At 43.0% G+C, this 22,302-nt stretch overlaps 1 protein-coding gene across 3 annotated transcripts in view; it reads left to right on the top strand.

Moving 5' to 3' along the window:
* The window catches only part of USP13 (ubiquitin specific peptidase 13), a 50,212-nt gene that overhangs the window by 4,515 nt on the left and 23,395 nt on the right, over positions 1-22,302 (top strand). For all 3 annotated transcript variants that reach the window (XR_006018426.1, XM_042042470.1, XM_042042468.1), the window contains exons 2-6: positions 5,195-5,320; positions 9,343-9,403; positions 18,431-18,552; positions 18,967-19,109; positions 19,291-19,475. Coding sequence is in view for 2 of the 3 variants with exons in the window: in XM_042042470.1 (XP_041898404.1) it covers positions 5,195-5,320; positions 9,343-9,403; positions 18,431-18,552; positions 18,967-19,109; positions 19,291-19,475 (637 nt within the window). In the remaining variant the exon portion in view is untranslated. The remainder of the gene's footprint in view (positions 1-5,194; positions 5,321-9,342; positions 9,404-18,430; positions 18,553-18,966; positions 19,110-19,290; positions 19,476-22,302) is intronic.

The following is a 22,302-nucleotide window of genomic DNA, read 5'->3' as shown; positions in this document are numbered from 1 at the left end:
TCTGGAGTGTGTAATGGATGTAGGTTATTGTGTTGCATAAAACATTCTAGAAATAAGCACCTCCTGTCTGGCAGTTCCTTTGGTCAATATTCCTTGAGGAAAACCAGAAAGTCACTGAGCCCCGTGTCTGTGAGGGGTAGGCTTGGATCTTATTTCTATTGATGGAATGGGAGCAGCAGAGAGGAAACAAGAGAACTGAACACACCAAGACAAAGGGAATACTCCAGACAAGGATTTTGGCCTAGCTGCAAAATGACCTCCAGTGAATTGCCTGGTGGTGGGTGATCACCTGAAAAGTCAGAGCAGTGTGGTACTGTTGCTTGACAGGGAGATACCAAAGCTGTCACATGGGCAGGTGTTTTGCTAGCTGGGAGTGCACCAAAACACTCAACTGGTTCACATCAGTTAACTCACTGGTCTTCTAAAGTTGGAGAATGGTAACAGCAGTAGAGGTTGTGTCTGCAGTGTCTCACACATGGGAAATAACTCTGGTGCTTGGGAGAACAACCAGTGTGTGTGCATTGTGCATTTCCTTGGGATTGATTTAAATTTGGATCTTACTAGCCTTTTCCTCTTTATGTGTGACTGACCATCCTGTTACCCAGAGTGATGATGGACTGATATATCTTGGGTAGCAGAGAGACTTGAATTCTGAGGTACCTGGAGTGTCAGAGGATAAATACAGAGATGCAGACGAATGGACAGTGCTGGAGCTGTGCTGAATTGCTGCATAAGTTTTCCTGTCAGCTCTTCACCCCAGCTTTTCTGTTCTGGAAGCACAGCACTGTTTTTGTGACCAACAGAGTTGTACATCCACAGCTCTGCACAAAGCAAAACCCAAAATCTAAGGTGCTGTGGAAGCAGTGCCAGGTGGCACTGCTGGGGCTGCAGTACTGGGCTGGAGCTTGGCAATCAGCCCTGGTGGATCTCAGACACCTCTACCAGTGGCTCACACAGTCTGCACCTGGATGAACTGACCCCAAACAGTGGTGATGGATGGTGAGGCTCTCTATTCCTGCTTGCAGGTTAGAAGTACTCCTGACCCAGCATGAGTTTTGCCATTGTATTTGCTCACTGGCTGTGAAGCCTTGATCCTGCCTGTGCATGTGACTTGTCCAAGACACTGCTTTGGAATTCGTATGCCCTGCTCTGGAGTCCACCTGTGATTTATATGTGGGCGTGAGCCATCGATCCACCTCTTGGCATGGTGGTTTGGCTTTGGTTTAGTGGCTGACTGGCCCACACAGCTTTTTTCTTCCCAGGAAATGTTCTAAGTGCTGTACTGGATTGGCCTCATCCATGTGCGCATTTAGGAGCTACAACAGAGGTTCCAGAAATCTTGTTAAGCACTTGTGAATTAATTTGCTTGTAGGGAAATATCCAGTGCTTTCCAGTGCCATACAGTGCTTTTGTGAAGGAAGAGCAGCAGAAGGATTTCTTTTGTATTTCAAGTCCAGTCCAGCCCAGTCCAGTTACAGGAAGCCCTGTAATTTATCTCCTACTTCCAGGTCCTTTGTCCTTCCTTTCTCTGCCCAACCCAGGTCTTCTTTTCCCATGTTTCTTGTCTTTCAGCAGTTCCAGTAGTACATGGCTCCTCTTCACTGCTTGTACATATTTTGACATCAATGTTTGTGTATGTCAGTGTCCTCCCATTCCTTATTCTGATTCCGTTGCTTCTCCCTCTGATCGTTTTTTTACCTGATGCCCAATTTTACTCTCTTATTATTCCTTTTCTACTTTTCTTTAGTCACCATTATTTTCTTGCCACCTTTGGGTGACAGAGGACAGTTGTCTAAAAGGCAGACTTATGCCACTGTTCATACCCCATGTTTCTTTTGAATGTGACTAGATATATTCTTGGCCTTAGCACACATTTTTTGTGTTGGTTCCCCCTCCTCTCCCCAGAAGTAACTGCATTTACTGCAGTGGAAACTTGAAAATGAACTTTTTGTTTGCTGGAGCCATCGCTGTGTCGTTCAGTGTTCAGTTGGTTGTCTGTGGTTTGCTGTGTTTTTATTTTTCCTCCTTGTTTCACTGTACATGACAGAGAGACAGGCTGTCTTTTTATTCCTCATTGTAAATTATTATGTGCTGTTGAGATGAATATTAAGTGCCAAAACATCTGTTGTTCTTTTTAAGCTTGTCCTGAAATAAAATATGTGTCATTTAGTTAGACTCTGTGGGATCCAGTGCAAAGTGTGTAGGCTAGGGGTGGTCCTGTAACTTTTCCAAATATATTAAAGAGTGGATTGTAGTTACACAGCAAGACTCTTGTGACCACAGCCAGTGTAATTAATGGTGACTGCTGATGAGCAGACACCTTGAGCAGAGCCTGTAGCAGTCCTGTATCCATGAATTTTGCAGGGAAACACTCTCATGGAAACCAGGACAGAAGGCACAGAGGAGCCAGTGACCCTGTGTCATAACTGGCACATTTTACTTTATATATGACAGGATGGATGAGCTTTTAATTCTTCATATTTGGGTATGGAGACTTGTGGAGACTCAAGGTGCCATTTTACTCTCTTCTGTGATACTGTATTAGCAAATTTTGCCATTGTTCCAGAGGATGTAAAGCAAACACCTGTGCATGAGGCACTGTCCCTGAGTCTGGAACTGTTTGCCATGTTAGGAGATCACCATAGCCCTCGTGTTTGTGTAAAGTAATTGTTGTCTGAGCCACCTCAGGAGCTGGAATTGCTAAACCCTGAATTTCCCTGAGGGATCTAAATGGTTCATGAGGGTTGGTAATGGCATGCAGGTCATTAGGTCAAATCCTGATCAGGTTAGTGGTGTTTGAAAGCTGCTGGTGTCTGGTGCCACGAGCAGTGTGAAATGAGGGGGTGATCTCTCTCTCTGTGTCCTCATGGACTGGCACTTGTGTTTGCCAGACCTCTCACCCACCAGCTTCCTTGCTCTGCTTTTGAGTTCTGAGAGGGAGCAACTGGTGCATTTTACCTCTCTTTCACTGTGCATTCTCTGCCTCTTTCCTTCCTCAAAACATGAATTATTGTCTAAATAAATAAGAGCAGCTTTTTTTTTTTTTTTAATACTTTTCTCCCTGGTGTGGACTGTGTGTTTCCCTCTGTGAATAAAGCACCTGGCATACCATGACTACCTTAGCAGCAAAGAACAGGAAGAAATGAGTAGCAATCCCTTTTCCTTCTGCTTAGAAGGTGAGAAGACTAATCTGCTCTCGAGTGGCCTTCTGGGCAGTGATGGAGCCTGAGCAAATACAAGCTTCTGCCCCAACAATATCTTTACATTGGAGTAATAAGGAAAGGGAATGTTTATACATTATCCTAAACTTCACGCTACGTGTCTGCTGCATCCTCAAGCAAGAGTGGGGGGGAAAAATACCCCCCCTGGTTTTGTCTGTCAGGACAAGTTATGCTTTTCTGGTGTAAAATAGTGACTCCAGTACTTTAGATAAGCTGCCTTCCTCCAGCATAAACTTTCACACATATCTAGAATGAATGTCAAATACAAAGATTTACATACCACGGACTGTGTAAAATATCATTCCTTCCAGAACTGTTTGTCTGCTCAGTAGGGTTAAATTAACCAGCACAAAGTTTGTCTTAGATCACAGCTGAGTGTTTTTTGAGCACCAAACTGGGGCCTAATCCTTCATTCAGCCATCTACAAAGGTGTCTTTTCCACACAGGGCCCTGTTTTACTGTGACCTTTTAGGCTTTTGAACAGTCTGTCCACTTCTTTCCAAGCTGTGGGAGAAAACACTCTGCCTGTGTTCTCTTGGAGAAACAACTGTTTTGTCAGTAACCACAACTAACTTACTCAGCCTCTACATTTAGCTCCTATACTGAAAGTGTCAGATTGTTGTCATAGGCTGCCTCAGAAATGGCTCAGTGGTCTCTTGGATTCCGTCCAGAAAAAGAGAGAATGATCTCCAAGAAAACAAAACTTTAAACAAAGTTCCTGAGACCCTAGGGTGACAACACTGTATGTTTTTATTTAGACTGGGTACCTCTAGGATCCTCTTGTAGAGGACACATCCATGACTTTCTCACAGAAAGAGGTAATGCAGAAGGATTTGGAGCACAGGATAGAAGAGCAGACAGCATGTATGTGTCTAATATGACTTGTTGCTGAAGTTAATGATCCTTACTTTCATATATATATTTATAATTTACTTCTGAGGTGCCTGTAAATGAGTGTAGTTCATGTTGTTCTTTGGGGAATTTAACACGAGATGTTCTGTACTATCCAACAGCACAAACATGCTCACAATAGAAGGAAGGTCACAGAGCTTCTGAAAGGCTCAGTCTTTGTTATGCACCACCTACTCAAAACAATACATGTTAGAGAGCTTGAAAAAATTGATCCAACACCAATGAGCAAATGACTGAAAGTCCTCCTGGCAGTTTGATGTAGGAGAGAACTTAGAGTGGTGTTAAAATTGAACAAGACCCCGGTAACAGCGAGCATCCACACCCAGCTCTAGGGTGAGCAAAAAGTGATGCCAGGTTATGTTACTGAAATGTCAGCATTTGTGATCAGCACCAGGAGTATATATCTTTATATTTCCTTTGTAACACCCTTGTCTCCAAGCTCTGTGCTTGCACGAATGGAGAGAATCCCTGCTAGATACTGAAGAATGTACACAAAACACTTGCCAAGTTTTTGTTAGCCAGTTTTAAGAGCCATGAGGTCACTTGAGATCTTGTTTTTTCTGACAAGGTTGTGATCAGTTGTAGAAGTTGTGGCAGAGTCCCTGGACCATCAGCTCTGCTGTGCTTCTGGTTTGCAATGATCTTGCAATCAAATGCCCACAAGAAATTCTGCTATTTCAAATAAATGCTTATGCTTATTTCTGTGTTTTACAAATTTCTGTGCCTTCGAACCTCTGTGGATTGGGCACTCAAGTGGAATTTTCCAAGACTAACTTCTAGACCTCCAACTTGGATGCTCACTAATGTGTAGTTGCAAAGTAACTCATTTCAGAGAGTTTCTGTAGGCTGTGGAATGGAGTGTTATGATATGTGATATGATGTGGAAGTTTCTTCGAGGACTGATAGTGTAAACACCGTAATATGCTATGAAAGCCATATTTTAAGTGCATGCCTGATAACAGAAAGGGTCTGCAATTCTTGGGGTTTTTTCCTGTGTGCTGGGTCCTTTCTGTCCTGTCCAGTTCCTTCCCTGCTGTAACTGTTTGTGTCATTCCTTGTAGGATTCTGAAGGAGGTCTCTATGTGTGCATGCACACATTTCTGGGATTTGGAAGGGAACACATCGAAAGGCATTACCGGAAAACAGGACAGTGTGTGTATCTGCATCTGAAACGACACCTGATAGAGGTGAGACTTGTGGCTTCCTAAAGAACTACCCTGGCAGTTCTTGTGTCTCTTGTGCTCATTTGGGTAATGCATTTCGGACATAAACCAGGTTCTGAGTGACTGAAATGCACACATTCAGATTTGGGGCTGGATATCAAATGCAGGTGCTTGGATCCCAGCCAATCCTATAGCTTCAGCTCTGAGATGAATCAAAAGCCCTAAAGAGTCTTACAGGTAGCTCCTTTCTGACTTCCGCTGCTCTTTTTCACGTCTCGTTTCTGTGCATCACATACATATTGTCTGCATGTTATGTGCATACTGTACATAGCCAAATACCTTTCTGAAACCTGCCTTTCAAGTGTACAATTACTGGCTTTGCCTCAGATTTGGCTGAGAGTTTCTGAGATCTACTTTTTATATGCAATTGACAGGACTCATGGTGACAGGACTACTTTCCATCCTAAGATACCTGTACAGTTAAACCCTGACTTGGTCTGGGATCTTAAGCGTGGCTTAAATTAATGCTGGATTCTAGAGGCATACACTGCCCCTCACTTAGCCTTTCCCCACACACTGATGTGCACATACAACCTTATATTCACTGTTCTTCCATACTGTCACTGCGTGTCAGCGGCCACTTACTGCCTGTGCTTCCTAACCTCTGTTTGTCTGTGGTTTGTCTGGCATCTTTAAAGGACTGTAAATTACTTCTGACCTGAGTGGGCACTGGGTTTGCTTATAGCTCACTCTCCCATAAGCTCTGTCTCTATTGGCAATTTAGAGGGCGTAAAATAACTGCTTGGAGTGGGTTAGAATCCTTGTTCCTCATTCTACAGCAATGCTTCCCCTGGGTGATGAAGGCCTTGAGTTATGTGAAGGGCCCTGACCAGTTATCTTATTTGCAGTAGAGGACTATTCATATTTTATCAGAATTACAGTGAGATGGATTGCATGTCTTCCAGGATGAGATTGTTAAAGATGTTTGTTATACTTTAGAATTGCCTTTCCTTCTAAGGGCAGTACCAACATTTTCCTTCTGTCTGTTAACTGAGTTTTTGGAGAGCCTACTCTGGTTTTAGCAATGGTTCTTCTGACTGAATTTAACACTCCTGAAAGATGCTATCTGGAGGCAGATGGGCAGAAATCCTGTCAGCTTTCCTTGTATATAACTTTCTTCCGGTATGTTAAGGTAAACTGGGATTGAAATGAGGCCTCATAAGCTCCTTTCGTCATAAAAATTAGGCTGAAGGACTCTAAAATGGAGTAACAAATACCCCAACTGTTTGGTGTTGCAAACCCCTTTGATTGAAGAAGTTCAGTGGTTCCTGTTTTTCTCCTGGTAAATCATGATGCACCAGAGGGGCTGGCTCTGTGCTGCAAGGTGGCAATGCACTGGTGCTCTGGGTCATGTGGCAGGAAACAGGGTTTGACTACACAGTGCAGGTGAATATTGCATCATCTAATAGGGCTCTTAGCCAGGATTCCTCATTTATTAGCTATGGAGTTTTTTTTTTTTTGGGCCATGACTATTTACTTCTTAAGTGATATCCATGTTTTCCTTTGAGCAATGTGAAACATCAAGTGTTTTATGAAGTGTCTCCATTGTGGTTTTGGAAGCCAAGATTTTAATGGTGTATGGTACAGTAAAGCCAAAGGCATTGGATATCCTGTCTTAAGATTCTTATGGTGAGGCTTCTATTCCTGCCTGTGGTTCCCTTGGCATCATCCTTGCAGAATGCACTGCATTGCTGCAGAAATCCCGGGTTGCTTCCCAAGATGTTTGGAATAAATATCAGTTGTGTATCTTGTCACAATTCAATTAGAAAATAAGGGTCACATCTTCAGCCTGTTGGCTCGAGTAGGGCTGGTGCATCTGCCAGTGGCAGCTCAGCACCAGAGGCATCTGCTGAATCATCAGAAAAGGGCACAAGTGCAAGTTATGGAGCACCCTCTGGTAAGATTCTTAGCTAAATAAAGGAAATTGGTTTTTATTTTTACTTTTCCACAGAGTTACACTCTTCAGAATTTTTAAATCAGCCACTTTCATGTAGCGTATGACCTGTGTACGGCTGCCTGGGTGCTATTCATTTCCAGGCAGAGCTTTAGCTTGGTGCTGGAGTGATACCTCAGCCCTGTTGAAAACACTGGGCAGAGAAGCACAAAGGTTCCTTCAGTGGTGAGTTCCTGGATATTATCCAGGGCTGGTGGTGTTACAAAAAGTGGGAGAAAGCAGAACAGGCTGCTCTGTCACCTTGTCCAAGGAGCATCACAAATGGAATTTAATGCCACTGCTGATGCCTTGTGTCACTCATTTGTTGGGCATGTCAGATCTGTTAGAAAGAAAAATGGGTTTGTGAATGGGGAATGTTTTCAGTGATTTCTGACAAGGTCAAAAGACTTTCAGGTTGTGGATTTTTCAGGAGTATTGAGCATCTTCAATTCTGATGTATTTGTATTTGGAAAAACAAACTGAAATAATTTCCAGCCTGAGTTAAATACAAACACTCCATGTGAATTCTTTCTCTTTGAAATCACTAGTCTAAATGACTTTCACAATATCACACTTGGTGACATCAGAGTTCAATGGGAGCTTCCTAGCACTGGAAAAAACAATTTTTTTAGTTCGGGAAACACAGTCCTTGGAGTATGTGTAATTTATTCATAATGTATTTTCAATTGGGTTATGTTGTTTCTTGCTGCTGCTTTTAAAAAAGAGATTTAAAATACATTTAAAATAGATTCCTGGCTACTTCCTTCCAGCTTGTTAAATTCCAGTAGCATTAAAGAAAGAAATGTTATTTTCACTTCATGAATGAATGTTATTTTCATTTCATTGAGGAATTTTTATTTTAACTGCTGGAGTTGCAATCCTGACTCTTTTCCCTAGGGCTTTTATATGTGAATAATGAATTCTGTTCTTAAATGCAGCCAAGGGGTGTTGGCATCTGCTCTTTCTAAGAATGGAAAATTTTCCTATGATGTTTAAGACCTCATGATGTTTAAGACCTCATGATTAAAACAGTTTGCTTAGGCCAAAGCTTTATTTACATGGTGAAGGGAACCACCCAAAATATGTGACCCTTTTGCCTGTGAAGGGGCAGGGGCAAACATGAACTTTCCCTGTAGGCTGACAGGTTCTTGGCTGGTTTCTCTCCACCTGTTGTATCCCAATATTATTATTAAAAAAAAAAAAAGTTGCCTAACAACCTGGCCAGTTACACTAACATTACACACTACATCATGCATCATGTTGGCATCAAATAGCCACTGAGGCTTTTTTGATTTAATTTGATTTAATGGTGCCATTTAATAAACAGCTTAAGGAGCAAGTGCATTGACTTTGACATTTCCTCAGCCAGTTGTGTTTTCCCTTGTAGTCTGAGGTATTCTGAACTGGAAAAATAGCAAAACTTAGTCTCTCTTGGAAGTTACTGTTTCTGCTGTGGAGCTTAAATTAAAAATTACAATAAAATCCCCCACTAAACAATTGCTTGGGTATTGTTGAGTTTCCTCCATACTTCCTAATATTTAGAAAACGTGGTAGTGTGGCTTCATCTTAGTGGAGGCAGGTGTAGATCCTGATGGAAAGGGCATTTTTTTCTGGATAGAAGAAAATGAACTGAACTAACTGAAGTGAAGTGGTCCTACTGAAATTAGTTATGAAGGGTTGAATCCTTTATGCAGATAATAGCCTTTTCTTCTGCTCTCTAATTCAGCTTTAGTCATTAAGAAATACTGTTGGGGATCTAGTGGAGAGAGGTTTGAGAGGTGCTGGGTGTCCCTGTCTTGGTGACAGAACAGCTGTCACCCATGGTGGCTGTGAGACCCACTCTGATTAATTGCTAACACAAGAGTGAAGGACTCAGGTGGAGGCTTCCTCACTCCGTGGGGGCGGTGGGCAGTGATGGGTCCCAGTGTCAGGGGTGAGCAAAGAGCATTTACATTCTTGCTCATCAAGGGCTATGATTTAATAGAAGGGGTTAATGCTGATTTACTGTTGTCTCGCTTGATGGATTTTTAATTGTTTCTTTCTCTCTTTCCAGAAGGTACCAGGAGCATCTGGTGGAGCTTTACCCAAAAGGAGGAATGCTAAGCTATTTTTAGGTATTGTGAGCAGCTGCTTTCATGCAGTCATTTTCTGACCCTGTCTGCAAGTGACCTTGGGTTCTGCCCACCATTGTGTCTAGCTTTGGGGCTCCTTTTGGGTTTTCTTTTCCTGCTGTTTGTTTTGGCTTTCTTTTTAACTTTTGGTTCTAGATTTTAAAGTTTGTCCTGGCAAATACATAATTCTTAACCATTTTGGTGTATATTGAGAGATGTGTGTATATATACATGAAACATTTTAAACGTAAAATAGATCCTCAACTATTCTCAAACAGCCTAGGCTTTGATAGGCATTTTTTACTAATTCTCTCCATTCTCTCTCTTTGTGATTTCCACAAAGCACCCTTTTATTAAAATGTTTACCCATACTTAGTGTTTATATATATCAGGGCCTCACTGTGGCTCTATTCTGCTTGGCAGCTGGCCATAGGAAGGGTTGTTACCATTTTAAAGTTGTTACACAGGTAAATGCTCCTCAGTGATGTTGTGGTCTCTCCTGTAATGAATGCAACTGCACATATATCATGAGCATCTCTAATTCTGTTATGTCCACTGTTATATTCCCTTGCTTCATGGAAAGCAGTTTTCTTACCATGCCCATATCATCCAAAATCCATTTATTCAGATTACCCAGAAAACCTGAGGGACTCATAAATATGGATGAGGAGAATGTGATGAAAAGCCTGTATTCTCTTTTCTCCCACAGCCTGTGGTATTTCTTCAATTAATCTATTATTTATTGTCTCTGTATTAATAGTAAATAGTGAATTTTTCTTCAGGTAACGAAGAGGTGAAATGTTTTCTTTACAATTGCCAGCTCTTAGGGCTAAAGGGAAACAATAGAATGACCTTCTGTTGGAATTGCTTTGATCTGTGGAATGTGTCCCTAAGAGGTCTTTGCAGATTGTGATTGATTAAATTGTTGTTGTTAATGTAAGTAAGTCTTGCAAGGAGGACTAAGAAAGAAAAAACTCTGAAAATAAGTCATAAAAAAATTAGACTTCTTTTGTAGGAAGAGGCTGTTACATTGCAGGTGCTGGTCTAAATGCTATTTCCTGCCAGTTTACATTGAAAATCATGGTTGTCACTGGATGCTTATAAAAGAATGGGTTTAGAAACAAAGCTGGCTGCAGTGCAGCAGTGGTTGTACAGTGTTAGCAGTGTGAGTGTAAATACAAAGCACAAAAGCACATTCAAATTCTACTCTTGCTGGTCTTCTGCATACACCTGAAGGCTCCTGTCACTGAGGTTGTGCTGGCACACAGGGTACTGGCAGAGTGTCTCTGATGTGCCACGTTGAAATGCTCAAATTCCACCCTTGTGCATGAGCATTTTGTTCCCCCTGAGTAGGTCTTGAGCAGCAGCTCCAAGGGAACTCCTGAAGGCAGTGCAGTTTCACTGGGCTGACTTTAGGAATTGGATCTATCACCATTTAATCCAGCACTGCTGGAATCTAATGCACCTTTGAAAATGTACCTCATCTGGTCTATTCTAGTCTTCATTGCAGCCCCTGCTGGCTGGGAGTAGACTGGTATCAAATCTGCTCTGATCCTGGAGATGGTACTTCCATGCATCCAAGTGTTTTGTGTCCATTTCTTTGGATCAGCAGGTGTTACTGGTTTTGGCCATGCTTAAAGCAAAGAACAAAGAATTATTCCTGTCCTAGTTCATAGCTGAGGAAACGAAAGCACAGAGAGGTCATCTGATTTGATAATTTTGCATGTGACAGCAGCAGAGGTGGTGAGCAAAATTTGGCATCTTATCTCTTACTCCAACATCTTTTTCACTGGTTCAGAGCTGCTGATCTTCTCATCTAAACAGGTTGTTATAATTCTGTCTTCCTCGTTGTGACCTTGGGTACCTATCATAGAATGGTTGGGGTTGGAAGGGACATCTGGAGATCATCAAGTCCAATCCCCTGCTGGAGCAGGTTCATGTAGAGCAGGCTGCACACAATCCTATCCAGGCATATTTTTAATATCTCCAGAGAAGGACACTCCACGAGCTCTGCTGGCAGCCTGGTCCAGTGCTTTGTCACCCTCAAAGTAAGGAAGCTTTTCCTCATATTCAGATGTAGCTTCCTGTGTTTCAATTTGTGTCTGTTGTGCCTTGTCCAGTTACTGGGCACTGCTGGAGACAATCTGGCCCCACCCTCTTGACACTTGCCCTTAAGATATTTGATAAGATCTCCTCTCAGTCTCTTTTCCAGGCTGAACAGGCCCAGCTTGTCCCCCTAAGGGAGATGCTTCAGTCCCCTAATTATCTTTGTAGCCCTCCAGTGGACCCTCTCCAGTAGTTCCTTGTCTTTCTTGGACTGGGGAGCCCAGAACTGGATGCAATACTCCAGGTGCAGCCCCACCAGGGCAGAGTAGAGGAGGAGGATGATCTCCCTTGATCTGCTGGCCACACTGTTCTTAATGCCCCCGGGATAACACTGGCCTTCTCAGAGGACACAAGAACACTTTGCTGGCTCATGGTTAATTTATCCTGGCTGGTGCAGCCCTGGTATGTGACATGCCAGGTAGGGCTTGCCCTGGCAGACAAAACCAGACAAGGATCAGTGGGAAACTCCAGAATCCCTGTGTTTCGAGGTGTCTATCAATAACTCCCTGAAGGCCTGGAGATTTAAGCTTTGTGTACAAAGTCAATCCAGTTTGGGCATTTGTTACATTGCTTGTTATAATCCTCTTTGATGTAAAACTATTAAAGATACTAAACCCCTTTCAATCTCTTTAGTATTAGGAAAACATCTTTTAGATGCTCACTGATTACTTTCTAGCACTGCTGCTCTCTAGTAAATGCACTAAAACACAGGCTGCTTGGCCAGTCAACTGCAATACTGATCCTTCCCTAAACGTGGAAAGATTCACAGCAAAGTGTGTGTGCATGTGCACATGTGCATTAGGTTGTGGGCATGTTTTGGTTTAGTTTTCTTTGGAGAAGGCTGGAGGGTGTTGGCTGTGAGTGTTCTGTGTAATCAGGAAGCATAACAGCATTGTTTCTTGAAATGTATGAACTGCCTTTAATCTGGCTGGTTTAGGTGTTGCTGGGCAGTGTGGGTATGACAACTTCAGCTCAGGCTGTGCAATGTTTCAGGGGGTTTGGGGTGATATCTAAAGCAGACTGTCTGTCTTATTCAGTGCCTTACGTGTGAATAGGAAAAACTCAGTTAATGGGATGTCCTGTGATCTTCCTCATGAGCTCCTGGTCAAAAGGGGTAGCAGAATTAGGGGGAAGATGCTTGTGCTGAAGGCACTGGAGGTCCAGTTTTTACCACAGAGTTACCAGCAGAGTCCCCTGAATTTGTTATCCCAGGAGTTATCAGCAGAGTCCTTCATAATGTTCTAATGATGAAGAATTAATGCAATGTAAGTGGTCTGGAAAGGGATTGCAAACTGAAGAAATGGAATTTGCTGGTTGATTTAAAATTATCTAAGAGATTAAATCTAAAAGTGATTTTTAAGGTGTTACTGAGTAACTGAACAATAGGTGAAGTAGTTGAAAGATGCAAAGAAGACAAGAGAGGTGCTTTGACTGTGTGTGCACAGGGATGTGGTCCAAGTTACTTGTTGCTGTTCAGAGAGGTGGTTTTGAGAGAGAGATGGGCTGAATGGTTCTCCGAAATGTCAGCTGTCAGCAGCAGTGGGAGATTTAAGTGGAACACCAGTAAAGCAAAACTTTGTATTTTGTTCTCTATCATTCTGCTTTATAAATAGGAAGTGAACCTCTCTTTTGAATGGGAAAAATCTATCTGCACACAGTATGTCCCCGTTTCTCTCTCCAAAACCAACTAGAAAACACCATCCCCCCTCATCCCCAGCAAACAAAACACCTCAGATAGATACTTGAGCTCTGCATTGAGGGAGGAATCACCACATTTTTGCCTGGTCCTCATGCCCTCTTCCTGAGCATCTGTTGATCCGTGCCAGAGCCTGGACTCCTGGCTATACAGAGCTATCGTAAAACTTGCCCCTAGACAGATGTCCTGTCCCAGAGTGGTTACCAGAACATCATCTGCCAGTGCAGCAAGCTGTGGGAGCTCTGTTTTGAGCAAAGTCAGGGCTAACTCAGACCATCAATTAAAAGTGTTTTGAAGTCCTCAAATGAACAGCTCTGTCAGTAGATCTGTGTTTGCTGGTGAGGAGAGTGTCAGCAAGGAGCAGAATCTGTGACACACAGTTGGTCTCAGGGGACCTTGGAAAGGAAAACTTTCACTTGGAGAGTCTGGGAGAACTTGTAAACTTGCTGAGCTTTTCCTCAATGGCATTTCCCTGCTGATGGCAGTGGATGCACTCATGGCTCCTTTACCAAGTGTAAAGGCCGTTCCTAAGAGTGGCTGTACGGGATTTGACCACAGCTTCACTTTGTTCTCCCAGGTCTCATAGGCAGGAGCAGAACCCTGTTTGCAGTAAGGATGTTTTTGTTTGGAGAGCTTCTGAAGGGGACATTTGCCTTGAGTGGTTAAAGTCTATATTTATGTGAGTAAGCACATACAGAGTATCTGTATCTGTGAATGAAAAGTTGTGATGTAGGAGAATTTAAGCATTTCCCAGCAATATTTTTACAATTTAGCCCAGTAAAACTGTGCATATTCCCCAGCAGCAGCAGTGGAACTGATTAGCTGTTGCTTTTTAGTTCTGCCATTTATGCTTGAATTGAGTATATGATGGTGAGCAGATACCTTACACTAATGGAGTCTTAATAGTTTACTAGTTTAGGTAGAACTGTGAAAATCAGACTAGATTAACACATGCTGCTGTCAAAGCAGTTATGAATTTGAATTTTGGTCGTTTAGTTTTGCTTGTTTAACACAGGAGTGTCCCAGAAATGCAAGGGGTGAGATCTTACCTAGCAATAGGAACAACATAAAAATGCTTTGGGGATGTAGCAAGCAGTTTGAATGTTATTTTACAAGTAGTGAATCATCCGAATGATCCTTGTGGGAAGTTTTACTTTTCATTTTTCTGCGAAGGAAAATGTTGACTGGAAAGTAATTTTGTAAAAAAAAATGTTTCTTTTTTGCAACTCATCTGATGAAGTTAATATTTTGAATGTGCTTGAAAACAAATGAACTGAACCGCTTATAGTTTGCAAAGTGCTGCTGCTGCAATTCGCTATTATTTAAAGGCTTCAGGAAGAAATAATTTGATTTAAGGACTCAGGCCTCCACTTCCCAGTCAATACAAATTTGTCCATTGCTTTCAGTGAGAGCAGGATCAAGCCCAGATTCCTAAGATGTCTTTCTAGGGTTTCAAAATTAGTTGTAGACTCGCTAGTCAACATCCTCATTCAATTTTCATGTTTGTATTGCCTTTCACACACACAGCCACATCCATATGTGCAGGAAATCCCATTTGGGGGTCCTGTCTGGAGTCTCCTTATGCTCCTATTATTAGTGCAGTCAGTTGGTAACTTGTCTAAATCTGATCTGGACACATCCACTCCTTCTCTTCCCCTCTGCTGGGTTGGTTTACATTACAGTACTGTCTCTCCCAGCTGCTGTTTTCAGTCAGTTCAGCAGCAGTGCATTTCTCACCATCACTCAGTGATGCCTTGTGAGTGCAGTAAATTTACTCTACCGACCACTCGCCCAAAATAACAGCATCTGTTGAGCCTCTGCTCTAAGGTGTCTGCTGCTTTGCTTTGCCTGTCGTCCTGGCCTCCCAACACAACACTTGCAACCTATGAATGCTTTGTTTTGGTGGCCCCAGGGTTTAACTGGGGCTCTCAGGAGGCACCAGAAAGGTGCTACTCCACTGGAAGGGAAAACAGTGTCGTGTGGACGTTGACCATCAAGCTGTCACTCTTTGAAAAGATTGTAAACTGGCTCGTTGTCTTATGGCTCAGTTTCAGAACTGAGTAAAGCCTTTTTCTGCCTTCTCCTCACAGAGCATCTTGGAAGAGCATCCTTGATCAAGAAACAGCTTTGGATGAAGTATAGTGCTTGAAAGTTCATGTTTTTCAGTGTCTTTAGTGTTAATTTTTAATCAAATATGCTCCACATGCAAGTAGATTTCACCCTACTCCTCTTTCCTATAGTTACTTATTCCTCTCTAAAATTCTGCACTTGTTTGAAACTACCTGCAGACAGCACATGATGCATAGTGGCTTCAGGGTCAACTTGCCCTCATTTAGTGTGGGCTCCATTGCCTTCTAAAGTCACAGTCATCTACTTTTATTATTTCTACCCCCACACTTTCTCAGCCATGCACAGGCACAGAAAATATAATGCAGGTACAATTTCTTACTAAACTTAACAGCTCTGTGTCTCAGCACGCACAAGCCAAGATTTAAAAATATGAGTGATGTTTCAACTGACATCATTAAGGGCTCTCTCTGACAGTCGCCAAAAGATATCAGTTTATATGGTCATCTGCTGTATGGAGGGATTTCAGTCAGTGACCTTAGAATTCCATTCCACTCTTATGTACTGGGTCTGGACTCTGAGAAGCTGTCTTCAGAGTGATAAGGCAGTACTTTTTAATACCTAGTCTGAGGGAGTAGGTGTTAGGTGGAAGTGTACCAGCTTTACACCGTCACCTTCAAAAGGGGAATTTTAAATCCTCATGGTGTTTCCCAGGACTGTTATGAAGCTTTGTGTATCCTTCTTTAAAGTAACAAGTGGGATGCTGCCATATTGGCATGTCAGGCAGAAGGAGTCCCATGCTGATGGGACACTGTTTTCTGCTTTTCTGCCAGCACAAATGGCATGAAGCCTGAGGAGGTGAAAAGGAAATTCCCTTCTGTGCCCATTGCTCACAGGAGGCTGGTGCTCCTAAGCATGTGAAATCCTTAGATGACAGCAGATGACTGCTAACAGGATACTCCATCTTTCATCCCTGGATCACTGGTTCAGATGCAGGTCAGGCCAGCAGTGGTGAAGTCTCTACTACTTCTGGCTGCTGTCTGGCCTGGGAGATGAGCTGCAGTGTGTGTCTGAATTTTGAACACAGGCAACCTATCATTGCTATTTCTATAAGGGGATTGCAAGTGCTGTGAGCTTAATGTCAACAGCGCGCAAGGCAGTGAATATCAGCAGGTCTCACACATGTCCCCAGAAGCCGGTGGCCGCTGTGAGCTGGTGCCAGGTTCCCTCTGGTGGCTGAGGCACTGCGTGACCACAGCCCTGCAGGAGGCTCACTGCCTCTAAATCTGGCTGAACATACACTGAGCTTTTATCCTCTCTGAGGAACCTCTCTCCCATTTAGGAGGTGGTCAGTACTTTTGGCTTTGTTATGCTGGCCGCCATCAAATTTCTGGGAAATAAGTGAAAATTCCCTGTGGTGTGTTGCCATATGCACCATCAGCTCCGTTTCCTTGTTCCACAGAGCAGAAGAGCTGTTACAGACTGCATCTGTAGAGATTCACCCCTTTATCAAACACAGAACTGTAATACAAGCTGGGAAAGAAGCCTGGAGTAAAGTGAGGGATCATTATGAAATGGTGTGATTTGAGGAGTTGGTAATGGATTAATACATTCTCTAAAAATGTCATGCTTTCAGTATGAAAATGTTCTTGCTTTTGTGTCTGTGTTGAGCTGGTGAGAAGGAGCTTTTGTTGGTTGCTGCTGAGAGAGGGGTCATGCTGCTGGAAGTCACTGACGGTGGGGGTTGTCACCTCAGGGCTGGCTGGTGCAGCAGGTGAGCCAAGAGTTGATGTTCCTCTCAAGAGGTGGTCTTTCCACGTCAAGTTAAAATATATTTTGGTACTTGTTTTATCGTTTGGGCTTCTCAGTCTGTTACTGCCCTCTGGGTAAATAGAGAGCTCAGTTTTCTGAATCTGGCTTCTGTCATCCTCACCTCTGTCCCAAACATACATTTGAGATTTCAGGCATTCCCAGGGTGTAGTGGTTGCTGCCAGTGCTCGTTTAGGGTCAAGTGACTCATTAAGCATCTGCATGTTCTAGGGGGGAAATTAAGAGCCAGCTTTGGCCACTGCTAACATATCTCTTTTTTTGGTTGAACCTTATTCTGTCAGTGACTGGTACATCAGAATACAGTGGATTCCACATCTACAAATGGGAGAAGGATCCAGAAAATCCCATCATTGACTTGGAAGTTCTTGCAATTGAATCTTGTGAAATTTCTGAAACGTGCATGTTTGGTCTTAATTTTTTCATTTGTCCTAGGAAGAACAGAACAAGATTTTAACTCAGTCTTGTCACTGTGTGATAATTATATTAATAATTATATTTTTTCACGGAGCTAGAGATACGAACACTAGCCATTTAGTTCCCAATATACCCTCCTGCTTCTCTCAGGGTCCACATATTTCTGGGCAAGCATTTTAGCTGATGTTGCTTGGTCAAGGCTCATATTTAAGAAAAGAAGTCATTCCAACACTGGAAGAAGAATGTACACAAACACTGTGGAAGGCTTGATCTTCAAAGGAAAGCTTTAGTAGTTAATGAGTGCTTTTTAAACATAGTTACACTGGTTAAGGAGTAGAGTTAGCAACAGAGGGACATTGATGGTGTTACTGTACTTGCTGCAGCTATTTGAGACTATGGATGAGACACAGGAATACTTCCAGCCATGGACGTCTTTACGGGAGGAAAGACCACAGGTTCAAGATAGATGGCAGCCACAGCACGTTTCAGCCAGGTCTGTGATCTGGAAAACATGGGGTGCTCTTTTTATTTGTGCTCTGCAGTTTGGGCATGTGCAGTGCGACTTGGTCTCTGTGCTTTATAGCATTTCAAAATGCTGGGTAAAAGGCACAGCAGTATTGCATCCTGATTTTGTCCAAAAGGAGCAGAATTTTGTTAGCTGCAGAATGCAATGTCGCTGCTTAGAGAGAGGCCAAACCAACTGTATCTGTGATCGGGGATGACATCAAGTGGAAGTCTTGGTCCTGAGAACATTCTCTTGCAGGATGGTGAGATTTCAGTTTAGATCAGGATTTCACAAATATTTCTAGCCAGGAAAAACCACTGGCTGATGCCAGGCAAGCACTGTTTATAGTGTCACAGTTTTGGAACCTTGGATGGTGGGGCAATCTCCTAACATTCCCCATCTTGTTTTCCAGATCTAGAGACAAGCAGTGATCTCAACAGTGATGACTTTGAATATGAGGATGAAGCAAAACTTATTATATTTCCTGATCACTATGAAATCTCATTACCCAACATAGAAGAGCTACCAGCACTGGTCAGTGAGTGTGTGGAAGTGGTCGTAGGAATTGTCTCCTGTTTCTGTTTTTATTAAGATGATGTCTTGTTGTCTTAATGTGCAGTGCTTGTTTGGACATAAAGATCTTTCTTAACTAGCTATAATAGAGTGTCAGTCATTTTAAAAGTCATCTTTGTTTCTTGTATTTCCTTCTATCTCCTGTGTTCGTTCCCTTATTATGGTGCCAGCTTGTCCTAGGAAAGCTCACATAGTACATGTGCTTACTCTCCTGCTAAAATAATGATGACAGTCTAAAAGATTAGATGCATATTTGAGTATATAAATAGTCTACTGATAAGCAGTTCTGTATGTGGTTAGCAATAGGCTGAATGCCAAGTTCTGTCCTGTCACTGAATCGTCTAAGGCTTTGACTGACATCCACTTGTCTTCCAGGTGACGATAGCTTGTGATGCACTTCTCAGTGCAAAATCACCCTACAGGAAGCAGGAACCTGACTCCTGGGAAGAAGAGCTGCAGGCATCTAAACATGCCAAAACACTTGTACAGTTAGACAATGGTGTTAGAATTCCCCCCAGGTGAGGACAGTAAGGTTTGTTCCTTGTATGCTCTCTAATTCAGTCAGGGTAACTGAACTAAAGGCAGAAACTCAGCCACAATTCCCTTGCGTGGCTGGCTGTGAGGGTTGGTTTGGCCTGCTGTAATGGGAAATCCACTGGCTCCTGTATTCCTGCTGTTTCTCTCTGTTTTGTCTTGCAGTGGTTGGAAGTGCTCCAAGTGTGACCTGCGGGAGAACCTGTGGCTGAACCTGACGGATGGTTCTGTGCTGTGCGGGAAGTGGTTCTTCGACGGCAGCGGGGGCAACGGGCACGCCATGGAGCACTACAAGGAGACAGGTTATCCCCTGGCAGTGAAGCTGGGAACCATCACTCCTGATGGAGCAGGTCAGCCACAGGGCATGTTCTGAGATGAGGTACCTTCTGTGCATGAGACTGACAGTGTGCATCTATTCCCAACTGTGTTCGTGCTTCTAGTGCAAGCGTTTGAGAGTGTGATACGGAAAGGAAACCCTGGGAGCCTGCAAGTGTTGATCAGGGTTGGGGGGGATGACACACACTCCATTCTGAGAAAGCCCATGCCTGTTTTATCTGCTCATTTTATATTTTGTATAAATATTTTTGGGGGTTTCATAGAATACTAGGCTTATAACAGAAGAATGGTCTTAGTTTGAAACAACAGAATCTGGAGAAACAATATTTTTTAGTTCTGCTGCATTTCCTAGGGCAAATGGTTCAACTTTCTGTAACAAAGAAACAACAACAGGGTAATGAGCTTTTTAAATTTAGAAGTCTGTTTGTAACAGCATGTATGGGTTTTTTAATCACAGTGGAAAGTGCTCTTTTTCCTTATTGAACAAAATGTTGCTGAAACAGTCTAATGAACACTCATCTTTGTGGGGCTGCTGTGATGCTCATTTGTAAAATGTGTGATGATCTTGAGAGGGGGAAAAAGCTGTAGCTGTGTCCTTGTTTGCATATTCTCCAAGTGTGATGTTCTGCAGCGTTGCTGCAGAGGGGATTATGGCGTGTGAGGATTAAATGGAATAAAAACATGAGGAGCTGAAAAAGTCATAAGCAAAGAGATCTTTTGTTGCAGCTGCCTGGAGAAGTAAAAATGGAAGAACACATAGCATGATTATATTTTGGCTTTAGTGCTTATGACTACAGAGACAAAAAATTGCTGTTTAGAGCAGCCCCTTTTTTTAATAACCATCATTTGAGAGCTTTTCTAAGTCCTGTTCAGTGTTGAGGAAAGGCAACTGTAGTCAGATTCAACCAGCTGTGCCACAGAAACACTTAGCAAAAACCATTTTTTTCTCTCCCAGATGGAATGTTTTTTCCTTGCATGAGCCTGGTCTTGGGTGATTTCTATCCAAATCTCTCAGTTATTGAAGGTGTTTAGGATTTGCCCAGCTGTAGGTTTCAACTGCATGTACAAAACAAACAGGATATTCTGTAGGTTTTTGTTTCAGAAATTTTTCTTTTCTTTCCCATCTTTAGCAGCAATACTTGTTTCCTTATGGCTTCTGTTGTTGTGCCTCCCACTGATCAGCTGCTTCCTCTCTTATGTGGCCTTTGGGATAACAAAGGACAGGCTGTCATCCTTTCCTCTGAATGAGAGGCACCAGCTGTTCTCCACAGACCTTTGTTCTTCTGGATGATGTTTACTTGGTTTCCCTGTAGAAAAATCTTCCCTCCCCCAACCTTCCTTGTTCCTTTGCAGCAATTATTCTGTCTCTGATCTATATTGCTGTGGTACTCATAACCCCTCTGGGTTATAGATGGGCTTCAGGAGAGAGGCTCTGTGGCTGATGGTGACACGAAATCTTTCTGTTTTCTGCTTCCCTGGTTAGAGGTGAAGAGGTGACAGTAGAGGAGTAATAAGCGCTAGTCCCTGTCCTGACATAATTTATTCCTTTTTCACACCAGGAGGAAGGAGAAGGAGGTGGTGCCAGTATTCCACTGACACTCACCCTCCATGTACACAGAGGAGAGCTCTTTGTCTTGCCCTGAGATGTCTGTGCTGTGTACATTATGAAAGGTTTCTAAGGCATTAGCTCCAGCAGATACATCTGGGATCAGGGCAGAAACTGAACCAAACTTCTCTTCCACTCTTCTACCTTGGACAGGATGCACCAGAGAGTCAGAAACGTTGTTTGCCTCAGTGGGCTGAGCACTGGGCAGACTGTGCTACCTGCTGCCTCTCTTGACATTTATTTCAAGTCACTATGAGGTTGCTTCTTTGGGAATAGATTGAGGCATGGAATGGGGCATTGGCCGGGGGAAACCCCATGTGACCGATACTTGAAGGAGTTGCTTTGTGGATGCTAATCTTAGCAATTGTCAGATCCTTTTGGGGGGATCCTGAGCCACTTGTTTCTTTAGGGACAGTGTTACCATTGCCTGATTTCCTCTAAGTAGGAAGGAGAGATGTTTACACAGCCAGAACAGGTGTAAATCTTGAGCTGCGGAAGAAAATGAAGTCAAGTAGCATTGACATGTTTCTTTTCTTAAAATAATATTAATCATAATGATTGTTATCAGGAAAATAGTTTTTCACCCAGAGGATGGTTGGGCACTGGAAAAATCTCCCCAGGAAAGTGGTCACAGCACCAAGCCTGAGTTCAAAATGTGTTTGGACAACGCTCTCAGGCCCATGGTGGGATTCTTTGTGTGTCCTGCACAGGGCCAGGAGTCGGACTAGATGGTACTGATGGGTCCCTTCCACCTCAGCATATTCTATGATTTTGTTCTCTGTTTAATAATATTCTTTGTTCTCTCGTATTTATCTTGGTGGGTTGCCCCCCTCCCCTTCCACTTCCCCCTTTCTCACTCTACTGACACCAGGTTGTTGTGTGTCACATTTGCTGACTTGTCTACATTCCTCATCTGCCAGAGTCTGTATGGCAGCACCGCAGACCTGTGTTTGGCAGCTCTTATCTTCCATCTTCGATTTTTTGAAACAAGTGAGTTCTTTCTCCCATGAACTCAAGCTACACAGCAGAAAGTACTGAAGTCTGGCACGAGCTGGGCTCTTGAGCAGAACATTAGTCTTGTGGTCCATTTCTGCTGCTCTGGGTCAGTAGTCCCAGGTGATTTGCTCTCTGCAGTTGTCAGAGCAGAGGGAAAACAGTATCAAAGCTTCCCCCCTGAAAGCAGTCACTCAAGCTCAGTTGCTGTGTAATCTCACTCCATCAGGTGTTTGAACTTC

Source organism: Corvus kubaryi, unplaced genomic scaffold (assembly GCF_017639235.1).
Source record: "Corvus kubaryi isolate FWS band 111438036 unplaced genomic scaffold, C.kubaryi_AGA036_p1.0 37397, whole genome shotgun sequence".
NCBI lineage: Eukaryota > Metazoa > Chordata > Aves > Passeriformes > Corvidae > Corvus > Corvus kubaryi.
Note: the sequence above shows the minus strand (reverse complement) of the source record. Positions and strands in the feature narration are given on the sequence as shown.